Source organism: Cheilinus undulatus, linkage group 19 (assembly GCF_018320785.1).
Source record: "Cheilinus undulatus linkage group 19, ASM1832078v1, whole genome shotgun sequence".
NCBI lineage: Eukaryota > Metazoa > Chordata > Actinopteri > Labriformes > Labridae > Cheilinus > Cheilinus undulatus.
In genome coordinates, this window is record NC_054883.1 from 18,120,328 (window position 1) to 18,134,866 (window position 14,539).

Genomic DNA, 14,539 nt, shown 5'->3' on the forward strand with positions numbered 1-14,539 from the left:
TTTTTGCTTTTGGGAACACAATATTTTAATCAGTCTAATTCAGGAAGCAATTAAAACAAAATGTCCCAGGTAACAGAAAAAAAAAATTATCTGGGGCACTGCTATTTCCTGTTTCTATCCTAAAGTGTGTATTATTCCTGTGGAGCTTTGATTATCAGTCCTAAAAATGTTAAGTTTTTCATTAAATCTTATCTTCAGATGCATCATGGGCTAATTGGCCATTTTATCAGTTGTGTCTCTGAGATGCTGAATGCAGTTTAGAATCAGCAGGCTGCAGCCTTGGTGAACTCTGGGGACAGGGCCGGGGGCACAATATTATTTTTTTCTTTCAGAAAAGGCCGTCGATTATTTGTTTACCAGAGCTGGGCACTGCAATTTTAAAAATCACTGCTGGTGATGACTTTTCAATAAAGTTTTCTTCACTCCAGGCCTTCCAGATAAAGAAACTTTAATGACGGCACTTTGGCCCCATATAATAACAGAAGTAAAAGGTGTGTTTTTGTTTGTTTACTCCACGTCTGTTGCTGACTCATCTGTCTGCATGTAGAGACTTGTGTGTCTGGTTAGCTTTTCTCTTCCTCGGCTCACTGATTCATGATCTGTTGAAGACTACAAATCAGGACACACATAGTCTTTTACTAGCATTTATAGTCGGTAAATTTCCCCTAAATACCTCCAAAGCTGTGCTAATTATTAACAGAAGCTGAGCACACTAAGAATTTATATTTGCTTCTTCTTACTCTGCTTTGTTTTTTATGTCTACAGTTTACATCTATATTGCATGTGACATTTAGCCCTGAAATATTTGTGATGAGAAGGGGATCTCTGATTGATCCACTGACCTGCCAATCAGAGAGACAGCAAAGGGGCAGTAAGGATCAAAATCCTGCTGCATTCAGGATTCAAGCTGACAGTGAACAGGTGAACAGCAGTTGTGTCTGTGTGGAAACCTGAGGCAAACGTGACAGAATAGGTGTTTGGTGAGTTATTGGCTCTCAGTAAGGACTGGGCGTTTTTCTGTTTTTTAATCATTTTTAAGTTAATCAGTAGTTATTGGTTAATCTTAGCCCTGAAATAGTCTGTAACATTTTATGAGCTGCCTGCAGAGTGAGGTCACAGCTGGATGGAGCTTGCCATTGTTGCACAACACGAGAACAACTATTTATGGCTAACCTTTATAACTTTAAAACTGCATCAAACATTATTTCACATTCCTAGGTCCTGTCTGATGATAGTTTTGGAGTATAATTTCTCATCACTGCTCGGAGGGAAAAAAAAAGAGCACTTATGCACCATTATGCACAAGGCAGAAGGGGAAATGGAGACGAGAAAGAGGAAAACATTAATTTGATTCTCTGTCTTGATCAAATTCACCTTAAATGCATTTTTTTATAGACATAAATTATTTTGTAAAAGGATTGAATGAAATGCCTGTAGAGGCTTGCTGAGCTTATGCATGTGTGCTGATAAATACTTGGTCAGACCTGCTTCTTGTATTATGTTTCTTGTTTGAATCCTTGTAGTAGTACTGTTTACTGAGGGACAATATTGTGAATTTAATACAGTATCAAATGTAAAAAGCAATTAACTAAGCACACTGTCAGCATCTTATAAAAACATTTGTGTCTGTATTTTTATTTAGAAAATGGGGATGATGTTCTATGCATTTATGTGTACAGCAGAAATGTGAACATCAACCCGCAAGAAGGACTGAAGGCTGGGGTTGTCAGCACTGCTAACATAGGCTACATTCTGCAAACCCATCTTACCTTGTTTACCCAGAGCCACTGTGAAGTGCTGAATACATAGTGCTTGATTTTAACACATTTCTATCTTCTTTCTTCATGCAAGTCAACTAAAAACAGTTGGAATTTGCATTTAATCTGATGTGATCATCATTAATGCACACACAGTGCTGCAGTCCTCCCCTGGCTTTGCTGATCTTGTTCTCATCTCTGTATCACCCCTGTTACTACCCGAAGTGGGGATCATCGTGTCCTCTCATTACTTCATCATAGCGAAGGCAGAATGTCACAGAAGCGTAAATATCACAGTTTGAAACCACACTTAAAGCGAGTTTAATCATTGTTTGGATGGCAAAGCTGTCTTCCTTTACTTTACTGTGATTTATCCTCTTTTACTATCACACTCATGTTCTGTTTGACCGAAGCTGTCACAAGTTAATCTTCATTGTTGCACAGTTGTTTCCAACATGTGGAAAATATCTCTTGTTTGATCGTCTAGACATCTGGGCTGTTCTTCACTGATACCTAGTGTTTGTGTGATAATGGGCTGGAGTTATCTGACTCATGTGTTATGAGGTTGACTCAGAGAGGACTGGTGTCAGCTGGCTCTTATTTAGCCATCTCCTGTTGTGCATTGCTTGATCTGATTTTTTTCTGTCTTTATGAAACATCACCACTTACACAACACACAAACACACACACACATTTATACACACACAGTTGTTGTTGTTTGGCTATTGTAATTATACCCTGACTCCGTCTGTCTGGAATTCACCTCCAGACCATTCCTGAAATTCCACCAGCGAAAAAGACCTCCTGCAACTTTAAAACTTGGATAATGGTATGGCATTCACAGACTTGTAGTGTATTCCTCGTCAGTAATGTAATGGACTCTAGTTTTGGCGTTGTTTCTTGTGTTTAAATCCTCTCTAACCACAGTGAAGTTGTTGCACCAGAGGGCAGATTTGCACTGATGTACCTTTCATACTGTTAATACCATCTGCCTGCTTGTGTGGATGTCAAACACTCTCAGTGCTTTACTCCTCTCACTGTGGCCTGGCTTGTTAATTATTCAGAGATCTCGTCCTCGTAGGTGTGTGTTGCTTTAACCTGGCCAGCCATGCATGATGGGTGTCTGAGCTGCATAATGATACCAGACTCTGGGCTCTCAGTCTGCCCTGTGTTTGGGGGCAAGGACACATAGGAGAGATGGAGGGAGAGAGAGAGTGACCTGGATTATTCATAGCACTTCATAACACCATTACTAATGGTTCCAAGCCGAAGGGATTTCTAACAGACTTCCTTACATTAAGCACATTCCTGACTCTGTGTGGCTACTGTGGCTGTTGAGCAGTGTTAAACTCTGATTAGAAGCGTCCTGACCTGTAGCACTGGCGTCTTTTAAGAAACAAAGAAAAACAGCACAGCAGTTTGTAATTGTATTGTTTCAAATTGTAGAAGGTGTATTATTTCTTCAACCTGAAGTATGTTTCAGGGTGTAAAGCTTTAGCAAGTAACACCTTAGCCAACCCACAAATGTATTCCCATTTCCTACAGATTAACAAAAAGGGTGCCATTCTTATGAAATGCTTATAGTCCTGCAGTGAATAAGTTACCTTGTTCTTAACGTAATCTTTCTAAAAACAACTGTGTTCCAGACTTCACAGACATAGTAGCCCCCTCCACAAGAAAAGATTTGGGAGTTAAAACGTTTCAATTGTACCATTATCCCGACAGATGATCCTCATGTGGTGGGGTGAAGAGGCTTGTTAATAATGATCAAAACACAGAGCGAGCGGAATAATATTAAGTGTAATTATTATTATAACAGGATCAGATCTGTCTCTGCTACACTTGTTTCCACTGACTGTAGTGTGTTAGATCTCTTTACTGGTTGACTCCTAGCAGGCCATCAGAGATGCAGTTCCTTGAGATCATCAAAAAAGTTAGCAAACTTTGTGCACATAAATGTTTTGGACGTTTCTTTCACTGATTGTATGCTTTAGTTACATGCTGATAGTTTGGACCTGAACTCAAAGTCAGTCAGATGTCCTGTCCTAATATTTATGAAAGGGTAGCGGCAATTTGTCTACTGTCTGGCCCCCTACTAGGGCCTGAGCACTGACCAATGTGAGAGCTCTATTGAAACAGAAGGAATACTTCTTATTATTTTAAGTTCACAACTTTTGCATTTTTTGGGGCCTTATCTTGCTCTAAAACTCACCAAATTTGGCGGCTTGTTAGAGCCTGGTGAAAAATTTTGTTTTCTGGTGGTTCCATTCATCTTGCTTAAAAATTACCCCTCAGGGGCCCCAAAACCTGGTATTCAGGAGCCCAGCCTACAAGTTTGAGCAACATGCATGAAAATCGGTACACATATGTATAATGACTAGACGGACAAAAAAATCCTCTTGGGAACATCCTCTAAAATGCACAGGAAATGAGATAATAGCCATTTTGTGCCCAATTTTGGCAAGTTTTTGTCAAATTCACAGTCCTCACATCTGATCGAACTAGTCCAACGGGACTTATCTCCTTGACTCCAGAATAGGTTTTCCTCAAACTAGACAAGATGGACTCCTGAACTTATTAAAAGCAGGACTTTTTACCACAGGGCATAGTGGTTATTAGCTGCCAAAGTTGGACGACGATTCTTGGTACTGTGCCAAAAATCTTTTTTTTAATAACTCAGCAGTGATGATGTCAATCTTCGTGAAACTTTTCAATGGGTTTTTGGATAATAACATAAAAGTTCATGAAACTTACATGTTTTATTCATAAAGATAATTTTCATAAATTGATTGTATCTGGTTCGTTAATCTATCTAACAAAAGTAAAGTACATTTTTTTTTTTTTTTTTTTAACATATTCTGTCCTCATTCCTACATGGTTGGTCTGATCTTTCTAAAAGCTGTTCTGGAACAGTCCTAACATGTTGACCAATGTGCCAATCCAGGCCTCATGGACCTGCCTCTAACCCTGTTACCATGGCAATGCCTCAAATGTCAAAAAACAGGAAGTAGTGTTTTCATTGCCTTATCAGCATCGTACAATCACCAAATTTCATATGCATGACCCTTGTTGGTTGTTCATACCAACCATATGATTTTTATTAAGGGGGCATCTGCCTAATGGCTCAATGGCACCCCCTACAATAATTCAAAACATCAGACCCCAAAGGAGGTGGAACCTAGGATTCTTAAAATCAGTAGACATATGTATCATCACTAGACCTACAAAAAAATCCTCTAAAATGCACAGGAATTTAGGTCCAACTAGCCTACACAAGTTGGAGTTATCAGCTTATCAAATGCAGGACTGTTCACCAGTGGGCCCAAAATAAAGATGCTTTTCAAAATAATTTTCACTAAGAACTGATCTAAATTTAGGGGAGATCATTCTATGGTTTAATGGGTCATTTCTGAATTTGTCTTAGTTTGTTGAACCTATCATTCTCTGATTTTGATCTGAAGTCATCAATATCTGTCCCTACATTGACATGTTTCATTAACAGATACCCCAGTGGCCATGCTGGCCATTTTGATCCTTTGCCATCAGACAGGAAGTAGGTGTAACTCTCATATGAAACATCTGATTGCCAAACAAGTGGATTTGCAAATGTGCATTCATTTCAGAAAATACTAAACAGCTTGTGAGTCACATTTCCTGTTAAACATGACTTTGTCTAGACTGAAAGAGGAACTTTTAGATGCTTTTCCTGATGTAGGCCATGTGCTCTCCAGCTGTTCTGCAGCTCTGTCTCTGTCATAAGTCTGTCTCTCTCAGAAGCACTCAAATTTCCAGCAACAACGCAACCACTCAGAGGAAAATGAGTCAGTAAGTTTGTGTGCGTAAAGTATGACAGGAGTGATGTAACGTCTTACATTCCCTCAGGGAGAATTCCTTTCCAAGTAACCGAACTACACACATACGCACACAAACATACATAGAAAAACACACAAACACAAGATAGGAAGTGATTTTGGTGAGTTTGAGAGACCTAGAAGAGAATGGTGTGTTTGAATTCAACAAAAAAGGATGCCCATGAAGAGTTCTCTGGAAGAGTGATGACAGCGACATGAATGATGCATGTTACATTTTTTGTTGTTCAGACATTCCAGATGGATTTCCTACTGGATTGAGTTATTCTAGCCTTATTTGTAACTTTTCCTCTCTTCTTCCTCCAGCTCTCCAGTGTTACTGTGACCGCTGCACTGCCAACTCCAGCTGCACCACTGATGGCGTGTGTTACGTCGCCATCCGCAAGTCAGGCAGCCGGTTGACCATCGAGCGGCGCCAGTGTGTACATGAAACCGAGCTGATCCCACGAGACCGGCCCTTCTTCTGTGCCCCGTCTGTCAAACATGACGAGGGTATTTACCCCATGTGCTGTACTGACGACTACTGCAACAAAGAGCCCAACCTGGAAATCTTTCCTGGTAAATACACAAATTATCACCTCTATGTGTTTAAGAAAAAATGACATTAGATAAGACTTTGAACTCAATTATCAACCAAAAACACATTAATGAGTTATATTAGGGGACAGAATAGGAGCTGTAATCGGCAGAGTTCTGCCTGCAAGTGTTTGTTCTACTTTTCACCTCGTCTCTGATGAGATTTATGACATTTTTATTCTGCTGTATTTTTCAGTCAACATTCAACTGAACCTTTCAGACAACCTTTAACAGAGCCTCTAGACATTTCTTACAGTGTATCAATTCAGCCATTTTTCAGACTGTTAAGTGTTTCCAATAGGGATGCATCTAAGAACTGCTTTGATAGCCGATTGGTCACTGAGGTCATTAGTCAACTGATTAGATACTGTTTTGCATAATTACTTGATGGCTGTTGTTGAATTAGTGTTAGAGAGCTGAATCTTGAAGTATCTTAAGATTCGATTCCGTTTCTTGGATGTATGGATAAAAAAATGTTCGGTCATTGTATGTCGCCTGGGCATCATGCCCGAACTAGAAAGATCAATAGATACTTTTTTAATTCCAAGGGACATTCATGTGTATTCAATCCACCCTAATGGGCATTCCTAGGCTTTTGCAGCCTGGTTGAAGTGGATACTGAAGGAACTGTGGCATTTTTCACATTGGCTTCATTCTTCAACACTGGAGATTGCCTCTTGTGTGAGTGTAGCACTTTTATGAGAGCCAAGCAGAAAAGAAGGACGAAAATGGGAAGAAATATATGTTTAAAGTTAAAGTAAGCTCCGGCCTACCAGAGTGAAGGCTTGTTCATTTTGATTTGCTACTGTCTCTTCATTACTGATGAAGCAAAGGAAGTGGTGTCCTCTTAGAACGGCTGCTCTGCTATGGCTGCAAGTGCACAAATCAATTTACCTGAACTCCAAGAAAAGAGCTGCAGCCCTTTTGATTTTTATTGACATTACAGAAAGTTGATGCAGGTTCTTAAAAACTTTGAGTTGATTTGTATTGCAACTTTGAAGGGCAACACGACCACAGCATCACATAATGGAAATACAGCTGAATGCTTGTATATGGGTCAAAGCTTGAGCTCAGAGAAAAGTCGAAGGCCAAACACATATCTGCTGGAGCAAATATGGATGAGACATCTTTGATGTTCCTAGACTGCTGTTACATTTTCTACCAGTAAAAATTATGTTAAAATGGCATCACTGTCTGTTCATTTTGAATGGATGTTCACATCACAGTAAAGTCTTTATGGAAACACAGATGGCAGCTCTGCGCAGGAATTGAGTGTCAATGCATCCGCTGTAAACACAGTTTATAAAGACTGATGATCTTGACTGTATGTATGACACCTGAGAGCATCTTCATCTTCAAAAATATCACACACTGCAGTATGTTACTGCATCTGTAAATGGTTTTCTTGAGAGCAACTAAACTAATTTACACTAACAGATTAAACTCACTCCCATGCAGGACTAATAACAGACAAATTGATAGCTGTAGTAGTAATGATATGTAGTGTTAGGGTATGCCAAGGAGCGCCAAGGCAACTCACAATACAGTAAGGTGCATGTCCCATGATATGACAATACACCAATTCTGTATTAACTGATTTAATGCAAGACGATTTGATAAAAATGCACCACAATATCAACTTTTTAAGGCCCCCGATTCATGTTTTGAGCACCGCCACATGCAGACATTAAAGTAGAGGCACCAGTGATTTGACTATTGTATTATATCAGTCAGAATGAATATAAATTCCTTAATCGATATTTTTATCCAGTGACTCTTTACTCTGGTTTGTTAGTGAAGTTATGGTGGTCTATATTTATTTCGAGGAGCAGAGAAACTCTGTTTATTTCTTTTAGACAAGCCTTTGAATTCTATTTACTGAAACATCAACCGAACATGCATGACTTCATCCTAAAACAGTAGCATTTTTGTCATGTTTTGGCTGTTCATTTTTCCGCTAACAGTGTTTTGGGTGTCTGAAAACTAAACGCCTTAAACAGGCTTCATTGTGGAAAATTTAGAAAACGGGGATTTCATTTCCATTAGGGATGCAGGATACTATCAGCAGTATATCCGTATCGGCTGAAATAGCTTTAAAAGTTAATTATCGGTATCAGCCAATAATAAAATTCACGCAGATCTGTGCGGCTGACAATGCGACGTCATCATTAAGCGCAGGCGCTACACCGGACGTGTGCCAACAACAAACTCAACATGTGAGGCGTGGGAACAAGACAGCAAAGTAGCTGTTTGCATCGCTTGTAAAGCACATGTAATGCAAAGAGGAGCATGACAACACGTCTTTAACCCCGCCACTTTAATTTTGCATCTAAAAAACTGTCACCCTGATTACTACAAGGACTTTCTTAACATGAAGAATGACAAAACTTCGTGCCAGGGAAAACTCTTCAACAGCCTCTTCTTAAGTCATTCGACAAAGCTAAAAAATACAGCAGCGACCACCCAAAGGTAAGGAGCTGAACAGGAAAATCATTAAATTTATAGCTCTTGATAATCAGCCTTTCAGCATGGTGGAATATATGGGCTTCTGCGGGCTAATGATGCCTTACCTGAACTGCAAAACTTCATTTCCAGTCACGTAGAGAAGCTCCTCGTTAAAGCTAAACATATTAGCTTCACCACAGATATATGAACATCAAGTGTCCATCCTGTTAGCATGTTGAGCCTCACTGCCTCAGTGGATAGATGAGGATTTCACTCTTGAAAAGCCTGTCCTGCATTTACAGGAGTGCTCACTCAGCAGCCGCAGTTGCAGCTGCATTTGATAACATGTTTAGGATATGGAAAATAGAGATAAAGAATGTGCATGTTGTGCTACGTGAAAGTGCGTGAAACATGACAAAAGCAATGACGGACTTCTGTGTGCCAAGTCTCCCGTGCATGGCACACACTCTGCAGGTGTCCTGTCTCCAGCATTGGAGATGTGGGTGTCACTGGGTTGTTAAAGAGCTGTTTACAGTGAAATGCCCATTAAACTTGGTTGCTTAGTTAGTTTGTGCTGGTTAAAGCAGAATCAAGAGAAGTACTTCAGTTGAAGTTCTATTTCTTTTGTTCATCTTGAGTCTCAAAAATGTAAAATCATATTTAAGCTCTGAACTATAGCTAGATTTTTTGCATTTGATAATTTGTCTTTTTGTTGTTGTTGTTGTTATTTAAAGCACTTTGCCAGGAGTATGTCAGGGGGCCATCATGCAAACTGGCTGAGTAATAAGGAGAATCAGTCTAAATTTATAAGCTATTTCTTTTTTGCGCTGTGGAGCTCAGTGTCAGCAGGTTATTTTGCTGCTGTTTATTGTACTCAAAGATGCAGATCACTTTAGCTGTACAGTTAAAAATACATGTAGCCTTTAATGCACATATAACCCAGACATTACTGTAAGTTTTACATTAGTGTATGGCTGTATTTGGAAAAAAAAACAACACATCCTTCATTTCTGATAAAAATCAAATGTTTTGTCAATTTCTAAAAAAAATAGACTAACAATATTAAAAATATAAATATATTTGTAGTACAGGATGGACTTTTTTTTTTTTTTTTTTAACAGTGGAAACAATGTAATTAAATATCAGTATCGGTATCGGCCAAAATGAGTTTTAAAATATTGGCATTTCGAATATCGGCAAAAATCCAATATTGTGCATCCCTAATATCCATGTAAACAGGCAACGTGGAATTCCTTAAAAACCAGAGACTCTGCATATGCTCATTTTAGTTTAAGGCATTATATCCTTCATGTTTTTGAACAAATTCAGGTTCAAATCACCCGAAAACTACAGAGGGACTGAGTTATTTGTTTAAACTGTAAGTTTTTGTCATTTGGCTCGTACTGACACTATTTAAATCACTGCAATCCGAGACATCTGAGCCCGAACTTAGCCTTTGGGATGTCTTTAGCACTCACCTATAATGATGATAATTAGCAAACATTAGCTTGTTCATGTTGCTTAACGATCATATCAGGATCACTGTCAGCTGTCTGTCAGTGTTCTAGTGTTATCATGTTAGTTAAATCTCCAAACTCGGCTGGATCACCAACAATCCCACGTAGCAGCCCCCCCACACATGTACCTGATACTGCTTTCCCACTAAAATTAGCGTGTAAAAGCGGGTTTTTTTAAACGTGGGCAAACCTGCTAACAATCAGCAAGTGACTCCTTTCCCATTGCCAGTAGACCCGGGCCTGATCGCCAGCAGATGAGCTGCGTGGCTGTTTTTTTTCCTCTGGTGCGTCAAGCTGATGTCATCATGTTGCATTTCTAGCTCAGTCTTTCTATAACAAAGATATCCGCTGAGAATAATTAATGTTCTACTGACATATTCAGCTCCTACAGCCTTAAATTTCTCATGGATTATCCAGTAAAGTGCAGCGCTTCCTACTTACGAGCGCAGCCAAATAAAGTAAAGGAGAACCTTTTATAAACAATGTTTCTATTTCAAATTTTTCACGTCTATCTGCTTCTTGGAAATAATAGGCAAACATCGATCTTTTTAATGATTTAAAACAGAAACTTCAGCCTGCCAAACTCCTGTCTCCTCCATCAGCTGTCATCCGGCTTAACAGTTGATGGAGGAGATGGTACTTTTCAGACTGAGATTTAAGGGTGAAAACTAAAAAAAAACAGAAGATATAGTCATTTCCAAGGAGCAGATATATGATAAAGGGAAATAGAAACAACCTTTTAGAGAAGTCTCCCATTCTCCAGCTGCATTTTTATGCAGGAAGCGCTGCACTTCATGTGATAATCCATGAGAAATCCAAGGCTGTAGAAGCCTGACTTGTTTACAAAAAAATAATAGGTTTCAGCAGATACCTTCATTATGACAAGAGTGAGCTAGACAAGCATTTTTGTGTTTATATGTGCCGTTAAACTGCGCTGCAGTGTTGGAAACCTCTGCCTTTACTCCTGTCTCCTTCAGCAACAGTGCATCAGGCTTTAATGTGCAGCTGACGGGCTGAAGTTTCTGTGTAATAACAAACAAAAAAAGAGGATCGATGTGATCATTTCCAAGAGGCAAATAATGCAATGAATAAATAAATGAAAGGTTAATAGATTATATCGTTTGAAAAGGATCTCTCTTTCCAGCTGCGCACGGACAGGACGCACGGCGCTTTATGAGACAATCCATGAGATTTTAACAGACTGAATGAGCTAAATCTGTCTGAAAAAAATCTGGGAAAAAAAAAAAAACAATATTCTCAGCGGATATATGTTCATTATGACATGGGCATTTTTGTGTTTATACGTGCCGTTAAACTGCGCTGCCATGCTGTGAAACTTCTGCCTTTAAACTCCTGCCTCCTCAGGCTTAAACGCGCAGCAGACAGAATGAAGTTTCTGTGCAACAACAACAACAAAAAGGATCTATTAGATCACAACAGGCAAGAAATATAAATGTATTACTTGTATTAATATAAACATAGGCACGCTACGCTAAAGTCATCCCGTGTTCACCCAGGCGTGCGATCCTACTGGATCCGATCAGAGGCGAGCCGATAAAAAACCGACCCGGGTCTGAATGCCGATAAGAGCCTTTCCCACTGCCGACAGGAGCCAATTGTTAGCGGGTTTAAATGGGTTTTTTGGCCAGTGGGAAAGGGGTATAGGAAAAGCAGCACCCCCCCCGGACCCAAGAGAGAAGAAAAAGTGACGCACTGCCATCAAAAATCAGTGCAGGTTTTAATTATTTTACTGATAAACCTTAAAAAACCCTATGCATGATTTCTTTTCAAAAACCTTTGTATAAACTACTTAACTGCTTTTATGTGGTTTTTGTCAATATTTGCAAATCTAACTTTGGCAGCCTCAGAGCATGTACATGTACAACCCAGGCTTATTGCCTAGATAGTCAGTGCATCCAGTTAATCTACAACTTTCTTTCATTTAAAAAAATCTAAATAAAACTGGCTAAAACACACAGGTTGACAATAAGATGAACTCCTCCATAGCACACAGTAGTAGGAAGCTTTCCTTGCCCACAAGGGTGGGCTACATGAGTGTGGGACGTTATGGGAAAGCTATGAATACCTAAGTGGACTACAGCATCAGTAACAGCAGTGTTTGTTTCTGCTGCCTACAACAAGTTGTCCTGTACAAGAAATTGGCACTGCAGAAGGAAGGGTGTGAGAATGTATACTATGTGTTTGTAGTTGTTTTTGCATGTTTGTGTGCTCACTTGCTTGATGTCATATGAACGTGGGATTTGTTTTTAACAAGAAAAATAAGCGATTGATTCTGTTTTGTCTCCATGTAAACATGGTAATAGATTAATGAGAGAGATTAATGAGAGTTGTTGACCTAGAGCTCATAGAATGTGTTTCGGTCCTCTTAAGAGAAGAACAAATATGTCCAGAAAAGCCTCAAAATAGACACATTTCTGAAATAGTTTTCCTCATAACCTAGGTATTCCCCTCAGCAATGTCCTCAAGTGGTTAAATGATGCTTAAGGTTTGAAGTGGCTTGTTTGTCAGTATTAATACAATAGAATGGACAGCAGCTTTTGAGTGTCAAGATAATTAATGAGCCAGACTCTGCTCTTAATTTAGCAGACAGTTAATGATGGCATTCTGCCAGACAGAATGAAAAAATGTACTACAAACAATTGGCCTTACAAGAGACGACCACCACCTGCATGTTGCTGACTACAGCAAAACCAGTTTGACAGCTTGTTATAAGCTTTTATTTCTCTTGTTGACATATTGGAATATAAGTCACCTCAGTATACGGGCCACTGTCTGTCTTTTAGAGTCTCCTAAAGGGGAAAAAATCAACCGTCTCATGATGATTTCTGTTATGCTCAGTAAAAACCACATTGTGCAGTTTCTGTGCAGCTGTGAAGCTCTTGTTGTGAGCTGTGAGGTGGCTGATGCAGTACACATTAAATATGAGTGCATACCAGTTGTATCAGGTTGCAGAGCAACCAAATGTACTTCCTGTACTTTTTATGCACAAATCCTGTTTACAAGTCAAGTTTTTTTGTCTCTGTCTCCTGCAACAATCTGTTGATCAAAACATGAAATGCTAAAATATTAGCCATTTTATAGTTAGCACCATCAGGTAAGGGTGGTCTGAATGTCTTCTCCCACAATATTTATGGACCAAACTTTCATTTCCCTGTATTCTGATCTATTATATGGAACCAATTTGTGCCTTTTGTGCACCACTTTAAAATTATGATTTCTTTGTTTCCTCTTCTGTGTTTTTAAATTTGTTTTAGTGCTCATCAGGCTGTTTATTTAAAATGTGGACTGTAAACAAAATTCATACAGCTGTGGCACATGTAGCCTCTGTTCATTTGCAATTTTGTACAACAGAGGCCTTTAAGGTTTGTTTTTATACTGCCAAAGTTAAGCAGTGGTGTAAAGATGAACCAGTCTGAATCGGATAATCAACCTTTGCATCAAAGATTCGAGTGCGTTAGTACTGGACCCATGGATCGGTAATAATGTGACACAAATCATTCATGCACTGACTTTTACATTAGAGATCTGTTTACTGAGGCTCTTCTGCTTCCTATCCCAGCTTGCTCTGCCAGTTAGTTATTTTAAAGAGCTCAGTCTTTAGTTTCATTTTCAGCCTTGAATCCTCACTCTGTTAGGAAACAGAAGAGGAAAGGTGAGTGAGCATAGATCTGAGAGAACTTGAGCCGATTCTACGATAAATCAGCTTTAGCAGATCATCAGTACAATCTAAGATCGCCCTATCGCACACCCCTACTGTGTCACTGGACTCATGAGCTACTTGTAATGCAGTACTTGTCAGTATTGGTTGACATCTAATCTAATCAAGCTTAAGATACCTTACATGTTCCACATTAAACACATGCTGGCTGTGTTTTTCCCAGCTAAATGTTTTATGGCACGGAAACAAAAAGAATCAACAGACCATTCTCTTAAAACCAACTCATTTATGTAACTCTGGCCTCGTTAGATGATGAACCAAAACATGATGAAGGATTCTTTACCCAAACTTTAAACAATAGCATTGATGACAAAGTTATTATGAGATCTACAGCATTGCCTAGATTGGACGTTTTAATTAAAGTATGGAGAAAAAGACCATTGACCTGCAAAATCAATTTCAGATTCCATCACTTGATGCTATTATTTACCATCTCCAGTTCCTCTCCAGCAGTTTACATTTACGTAATGGAGACATTTGTTTCAGTGCCAAGAAGCCATTTCTTTGATGAATACTGCAGATGAAGCAAGCAACATTACAGACTCTGTGCTCCAAAATGGCCTGTGATAGATAACACAGAGAGCCGCCGTCAGCCAGAGGGAAATTGCTTGAACATTGAAGCATACTTGTTTTTTG

General features: G+C 39.2%; 1 protein-coding gene across 1 annotated transcript in view; it reads left to right on the forward strand.

The window, feature by feature from the left end:
- The window catches only part of tgfbr1b (transforming growth factor, beta receptor 1 b), a 113,627-nt gene that overhangs the window by 44,029 nt on the left and 55,059 nt on the right, over positions 1-14,539 (forward strand). Inside the window, exon 2 of the mRNA XM_041813940.1 lies at positions 5,933-6,184. Within this exon, the coding sequence (XP_041669874.1) occupies positions 5,933-6,184 (252 nt within the window). The remainder of the gene's footprint in view (positions 1-5,932; positions 6,185-14,539) is intronic.